The following is an 8,060-nucleotide window of genomic DNA, read 5'->3' as shown; positions in this document are numbered from 1 at the left end:
CAAGAACCTGAGCTTGGCGCCACCTTGCAGGGTCGTCTGGGCGCACTGATCAGGGGAGGGGTGGTTTCTGTTGTGGGTGTGTCTCTTTGAAGGGATGTTATGTCTTTCAAGAACTGGTCCCATGTCTAAAATACGCATTCCCACATAACCTCCCTCACAATGCTGTTATACTAAAAAAGTAGCCTTTGTTTGCCATGGAGTTGCAGAGATTTCAAACCGCGAGGGCCTGTGGATGTGACTTTTGAGCATTTCAGATTAAAACACTAATTGGAGCTGAAAGGCGGACCAGGGTTGAGCATGCATTCAGAAGTGGGCGAGAACCAATGACTGAGACTTGGGTAAAGTTGCACAAATTTCCTCTTTATGCAAACCAATGGAGAGATTCCATAGCAATGCCAACAGGAAATAGCCATAGCAATGTCCAAGTCCCCATGAGGTGTGCCTGGTGACGTTCTAATAACAGAACTGCGCGTGACAGGATGCTGACTCGTTTGAGGAGACTTTAATCTAGGCCTCGGTTTGTTCCTCAGGGATTTCTGTGGCGCTGGGCACGGCAGATGGCTCGCTGACCACAGGCGTGATTGGGTTCAGCTCCAGCAGCGACACGCAGGTGAAGGCCCAGTTGTAGAGGTATTCTGCTGGGATGGAGCCATGCCGCCACACTGCCCCCCGCGGGATCCCTACAAGAGAGAGAGAGAGAGAGAGAGAGAGACACACAGTCATCAGAATTATCTACTTTTTGTGCAGTTCAAAACATTCTGCACTACAGTTTTGCTCTCAATTATCAACAACTTGAAGCAACCCCTTTCAATGTTATGAGAAGAAAATGGGGTGGGCCAACCCCTGTAACATGCTATACAAGCGCTACTCTTGGTGATGGGCAACCCCTGTAGCATGCTCTACAAGCTCTCCTATTGGTGATGGGCACTGTCTATTAAATCATAAGGCTCTTTATCATTGGTTTTCACCACATATTCTCTAGCGGATATGGGCCTCATTACGACCCTGGCGGTAGAGTGATAACGGCGCCGGTAGTGCTGCTGGCGCCATTATCACTCTACCGCCACATTACGAGTTCTGCTTACGGGGCCGATCTTCACGTCTGGTCAGACCAGACGTGCGGAGCGGCACCCGCCAGCAGAACAGGATGGGAGCAACAGTCCCGTTACGAACGGGTCCGTTGTTACCATCCTCCCCATTCCCATCGAGCCCTATGGGGGCTCAAATGGGAATGGGGATGTATCGGGTCCTGCAAATGGGAATTACCGGGCCCGCAAAGGTCAGAATGGCCCGGTTATTCCCTTTTTGCGGGACCCGGACCCGAGTTTGGGGGTAGCCATGCCGGTAAAAACGGCATGGCTACCTCCAAACTCGTAATGAGGCCCAATGTATTTTTAAACTCTCTTGCTGCAAAATATGGCACTATCGTCCCCGCCCCAAATTAGTGTTTTTCTTATTCTCGTGGTGTTTTGTCAATACTTTAAAAAATGAGGAATATGTTTATAGGTGGAGCATAAAGTAGACATAGAGGAGGTGTAATCCCTGCGACCATTCTTTTGTGAGCAGGCGTGTTCCTTTGGCTTTCTTTTGCCTCCGTTCTTTCCTTCTCAGGGTAATTGCAGGTATGACGCCCAAGTTTGAATTTCGATGGGGTATTGCTGGCAATATTGCGAAAACAAAAAGGGTCTTATGAATAATACTGATTCAGTTACTGATGGGCCGAGGGCAGGGTGCAGTGAAACATCATTTGAAAGGTTTTGTTCCATAGCCCTGCCTCTGGCTCTATCTGTTTCCCTGGGGGGAGGTGCTGTTTTTCTGTCCAATCGGTTCAGGGCTTTGTTGACATTAGAGGACATTGATTGACTGGATCATTCTCATGCTGCAGGGTCAATTCTGATGACCCTGGAGGGGGTTATAAAAGATTCAGCCAATATGAGAAGAGAGATGGAGAACCCCTCCTCAAAAACGTCCTTGTTACTTTCTTGGAATATAGTTAGTTCTGGGGGGAACTGCAAGACCTGAATATACAAGTCTTCTTGAAGCAATTTAAAATAATGTTGCTCCAAGAAAAATGGGCATTGGAAGATCTATTTCTTGATGGTTATTTTTCATTTTCCCTTCCTGCAATGAAGAATCAAGGATATTGTTAGTCCACATGTTACCTTATTACAACCCATTGTCCTATTTCCAGCTAAGGGAAAATTCCTGATTATTGTTAATTTCTATAATAGTCCACATAATTCAGAGGACAATAGACTAGCTGCGTTTACATCGTACATGGAGGAGTCTGTGATTCCCAGGTTGCATTACAGCAACATTATTTTGGTAGGAGGAGATTATAATCTCAAACTGGGGGAAGGGCCCATAGGATGACCTCAATGACATAACAGAAGCGGTCTGGGGGATTCTCACCGTTGATGCATGATCCTTGCATTTGTTCTAGAGAATTGCAGTTAGGCTTCTGGTTCATTGAATGGGGGCTTCAATCAGTTAATTGTTGGGTCTGTCCGGATATTCCGGGCAATAGAACCTTCAGAAATCACTAGGGGTCCTCAACAATAGATTTTGTTGTTGTTGTAGAGGTTAAACATTGGTACCTGATCCACAAGTTGGAAGTTTTGCAAAAGCCCATGGTGATCACTTTCCCATTTGCTTGAGAATTTTTGGGGACTGTGATTGTATGTCATCTTTCCCTTCTGAATATTTAAATAGTGCCTCGATCAATCCTCGTTCTAAAAGAAGGCTCCAATGGGAGAGGATAGCTCCAGATACTTTCTATCAAAATGTGGGTCCTTTGTGTTCCCTGCTCATGTCTTTAATATTGGAGGAAGGCTCTACTCCCTCCAATCAATTTTCAAATTGCATCGAACTCATTGGCATCGTCTAATTTACTTTTAATAGACACTTGTGAGAGGAAACAGACTTTTTTTTTTGCAATTTAAATTGTATTGAAGTATATTCAACAATGTACCATACACATGGATCTCTGCTTAACAAGCTAAAGAAAAAGAAACCCACAACCACCCCCCCCCCACCCCCTGCACCCCTCTCGCACCCCACAGGGGCATAGCGAGAGCCTCCAGAGCTTCCCTGGTGCAATCGAGACATACAACTGTAACACAGCTTTGACATAACCAAAATGCAACTGGAACTAAAACAACACATATCCAAGGTTAGCATTAGTGAATATACAAGTAGGCACCAAGCTTGTTGTGTAATGCAACAAATGATGCTAATACCATATCCCATATCATAGATCACAATAATGAAAAATATGACATCTCATGAGGCTTATGGTGAATATTCGGATGATCATTCACAAAATGTATAAGCGGCCCCCAATCAGTCAAGAACTGCACCATTCCCCCCAACCCCCCGCATTGCCCCCTCTATCTTGGGCAGAGCAGACACACTCGTGCCCACCACTCCTTCAAACACGGGGCAAGGCGGGCCAATCAGGTCGTGGGGGGGGGGCTCGGGAGGCGGACTTCAAGCGATTCAGGAAGTGGGGAGTGGGAAGGTGCGAGCGGCTGATGCAGGCGGATTTTAGGCAAATTTGGACACGAAATGGGCAAGCAGGACAGGGAAAACACTGGGCAAGCCTATTAGTTCAGGCACAATATCCTATTAGTCTAATACTGTGCCTGGTTGAATCGACTAATCTTCGTAATAACCTCTGTACAAAGTTGATTTTAGAATCATGCCTAATACCCTCCCTGTATAAAGTCAAATTGAGAGAAGTGTGCCTAATAGTCTAATATCCCATCTACACAAAAATTTAACCTAGAGATAGACCTAATAACATCTCTATACAAAATTGAATCTGGAGGTAGACCTAATACCATCTCGGTGTGCAGTTGAATTTAGAAGTGTACTTAATGGTACCTAATAGCCTAATATCATCCTCTATATGCAGTCGAACCTATAAGTGCACCTAATAGTCTAATATCATCTCTGTGCAAATTGAACTTGGAAGTGTGCCTAAAAGCGTGCCCCCACTGAATTTAGAACTACAATTAGAAAGCCCTCCTAAATTCCACCTGAAGCTCGTACCAAGCATGAGTACACCCACTCCACCAGAGTTTGTCGGAAACGACCACCGTGGACCACCCCCACTCAACGATCTGCCTTCCCGCCCGTCCCCCCCCTGCCCAAATCATCCCACCCCCCTTCGCATTCCCTACCATTCCCCTCTCCAAACAGCAAGCCAGAGTGAGCCAACCACCCTAAGACCACTCCTCCCCTGAACCGCACCACCGACCAGCCAATGTTGACCATGCCCGCTCCCCTCACTATCATAACAGGCACACCCCGCCCTGCAATCATCCACGCCCCGCCTTGCCCACAAACCCCCGCCACCTTCCCCCCCGACCACACCCTTTCCCCTCCCTGAAAACTGCACGCCTAGCCCTAGCAAGAACCGAAGCTGCATCCCTCTTCCCCCTCTGATCCCCCTACCCTCTCTCACAGTCCAATCGCAACAAAGAAACTAAAGAGGAAACGTACCTGGTCCCCCTCAATCTCTCAGCACTCTTCGCCTCCCCTGTCTCCACCCACCACCTCATTCCCAAAATCACCTCCTTCCCCCGTGACAACCAACCCTCCATTCCTCCTGCGAATCTCTCCTTGTTAAACTATCCCTCTCCCCGTCGCTCTCCCATAGCTTCCTAATAATCTACAGGCCCCATGGCTACGATAGACAATTTGTAAACAACCTCTGCGATGCTATTGCAACCCTTCAACTAAATCAACCCAACCTCACCCTTCTTGTAGACTTCAACATATGGCTCGACATCCCCACCAACCCTATGACACACTCTCTGGTTGACGGTTTGGACGCAATTAACCTCCAACCCCACATAAATGGTCTGACCCACTATAAAGGACACACGCTTGATGCCCTCTTTAGCTCCAACACCCTGATCCATTTAAAGCCCCCCACCCCTATCATCTGGTCCGATCACTTCATTCTCTCGTTCACCATTCACTCACCCGACCCCCTTCCCGTACTTGAATCTGAACCTCCCAATCCACGCAAATGCTGGAAAAAACGAATAATCGCCCCGGACCTAGCCGACGCACTCCTCCAGTCCCCACCACCTACCTGCCATCTCAACAAACCCCTGACGCCTTTGATTCATGGCTCAACGCATCTCTGATGCGGCTCACCCCCCCCTTGCAAACCATCAACCCACCGTGGCCTCTTCCCCAGATGGTTCACTCCTGAGTTGAAGATCACTAAACAACTATATAAATACCTAGAACGCAAATGGCAGAAAGACAAAACCAAGGAGAGCAAGGCCACCTTGGTCTGACACCTTTATCAATACAAGGCCGAAATCCAGAAAGCAAAAAAAGCCCACTACAACTCCCGAATCCAAAACTGCAAAAACACATGCAAAGAAATCCACAAAATCATCTCCGAATTCACCAATCCAGCTTGCACCACGACAATCCCGACCCCCTCACAATCACTGTGTGACTCACTCTCCCTCCACTTTTACATCACAGCTCTCGAAAGAACAAATACTATAGCCACCAAACTGGCTCTCTTACATCCACCAGGCAATTCTCTGTCCGTACCGGCCAGCCCACCAGCTGCGACCACTACGCAACAATTTCTAAAACTTACCTGTCCGCAAACCATCTGGCTCGCCGCTGGACCCTTGCCCAGCCACAACCCTCAAAGAAATGTTCGCTTCCACCTGCGCAGGAGAACATGCAAGATCCACCATAAATGCCTCCCTTTCCTCTGGTATCTTTCCCGACGCATTCAAAACGGTTCATGTCAAACCTCTAATTAAAAAACCTTTGCTCGACCCTCTCGAGCCCAAAAACTACCGCCCCATCTCAAACACCAGGTTCCGGGCCAAACTCATTGACCGAACCGCCTACTCCCAACTAAATGCCTTTGTGGAAGGCAACAATCTCCTAGACCCTGCCCAATCAGGTTTCAGAGCCTGTCACGGAACTGAAACCACCCTAACGTCAATATGGGATGACCTTAAAATGACGGCAGACTCCGCGGGATGCGCTGCACTAATCCTTCTCGACCTATACGCCGCCTTTGACACGATCAATCACTCAATCCTCTTAGACCGGCTCCACTCCCTAGGAATTCGTAGAACCGCTCTTAAATGGATAGCTTCATTCCTCAAAGATGGGTACCAAATAACAATTCTCTCCTCCTATACCTCCCAAGCTCGACCAGTCGACACGGGAGTCCCACAAGGAGCATGCCTATCTGCCCTCCTGTTCAATCTCTACTTGATCACCCTCCCACCAATAATTTGTACACACAACATCCTGTGCTACAACTACGCCGACGACACTCAACTAATTCTAAAACTCCTGAACTCAAAACTCAACTCCCGACCTTACCTGGCCTCCTTGACATAGAACTCTGGATGACCCAAAGCCACCTCCTGTTAAACCCCTCCAAAATGGAAATCATGGTATGTGGCAACTCCGAACTTCTTCCGCACCCACTACCATGGCCATCCGCCAGGGGTAACTCACCGACCCCATCCAAATCAGTGAAAAAGCTTGGATGCACCCTTTACTCTGACCTAACACTCTCGCGCCAAGTGAACAACGTCTCAAAGTTCTGCCACTACCATCTTAAAACCCTTAGGCGCATCTTTCCATATCTCTCCTTTCCCAACAGACTCTGCGCGGTCCAATCAATCGTTATATCAAGACTGGACTACGCAAACCCCCTATACCTCGGAGTCCACGCGTACCAACTGAATAAACTACAAAGGGCACAAAACGCGGCAGCCAAATTGCTAATTGCGCTTGGCCCAAGAGACCACATCTCCCCAGCCCTTAAGACGCTGCACTGGCTTCCAGTAGCCCGAAGGGGGACTTTCCAAGCCTTATGCATCGCCCATCGAGCACTGCATAAAACCGGACCTCAATATCTTCAAGACAAGCTAAAACCCTATCATCCCCCACGTACCATAAGATCATGCTCAGCCGGCCTCCTAGTCATACCGAAGACAAATTCAGTCAGGTTAGGCGGATCATCATTCTCAGCCTTGGCCCCCATGCTATGGAACTCACTCCCACCCCACACACGCCTAACTGAAGACTTAGCGTCTTTCCGCAAACTGCTGAAAACATGGCTCTTCCCTTAAAACCAACCTGTACCAAACTAACCCAAACAGACTAACAGCAACTCAATGACACCAATCCAACAAAATAACTGATGCGAGAAATTGACAGCCAATAACACCTAATATAAACTAGAAGGAAAAACCGAATTAAACGAATAAAGTAGATCAAAGTAGTGAAATGGTAAATAAGAGTAAATCATCCGGAAACAGTCAAGAGATTTAAACTGGTAAAATAGACAGAATTTATGAGGGGTGAATGAAGTGAATGGCATGGATGAAATAGTTAGAATGGATCAAGCAGGTGGAACCAATGAATGCGCTGAGTGGAAGAATACATTAGTGGAAGAACAGATAACTATATAGCTTGAATGAGTGTGGAAATCGAATGAATATGTAGATCGGATGAGTGTATAGAATGAATGTAGACCGGACGAGTGCGTAGAGGGGGCGAATGGGTAGAGGGGGCGAGTGGGTAAAACAGGTGAATGCATAAAGCGTTCACCTATAAACAGCTGGCCCAACCTGTGTAATCCTCCTTAGGGATAGTTTAATGGGCATTGCAGAGCTACCAAACAAGCTCTTCTTTCCATTTTGCACTCACCCCTGAGGACCAAACTGAAGCCATCCAGGCAAGAGCAGAGTATCTGACTGCCATAAAGCTCAGGAAACGGGAATTAGAAAAGGAGGCTTGGAATTCTCTGCTCAGGGCAGTAGAGGCCAATGGCTTCAAGGTGTGTTGGGAGTTTGTGGCCCAGGGGCCCAAATATAAGATTGTGAGTAAGGGTATCAAGACATCGGTTCAGGCCACAGTCTGGGTGGAGCATTTTTCACTTCTGTATTCTGGTCAGCACGAGCCTATGGAGCCTTTTCGTCCCATTAATCCTCTTGCTCTTTCCTTGAACACGGTTTAGTTGGCTGTCCATATTCAAGCTCCTGGTCTGG

At 47.5% G+C, this 8,060-nt stretch overlaps 1 protein-coding gene across 2 annotated transcripts in view; it reads right to left on the bottom strand.

The window, feature by feature from the left end:
• Positions 1 to 339: 339 nt before the first annotated feature.
• The window catches only part of EFCAB5 (EF-hand calcium binding domain 5), a 361,217-nt gene continuing 353,496 nt past the window's right edge, over positions 340 to 8,060 (bottom strand). For both annotated transcript variants that reach the window (XM_069615250.1, XM_069615251.1), the window contains exon 21: positions 340 to 680. In XM_069615250.1, coding sequence (XP_069471351.1) covers positions 508 to 680 — 173 coding nt within the window. In that variant the 3' untranslated portion in view covers positions 340 to 507. The remainder of the gene's footprint in view (positions 681 to 8,060) is intronic.

The sequence above is a fragment of the Ambystoma mexicanum genome, chromosome 9 (assembly GCF_040938575.1).
Source record: "Ambystoma mexicanum isolate Mex_15411 chromosome 9, UKY_AmexF1_1, whole genome shotgun sequence".
Taxonomy (NCBI): domain Eukaryota; kingdom Metazoa; phylum Chordata; class Amphibia; order Caudata; family Ambystomatidae; genus Ambystoma; species Ambystoma mexicanum.
The sequence above is the reverse complement of the archived record's forward strand: the minus strand, read 5'-3'. Positions and strand labels throughout refer to the sequence as shown.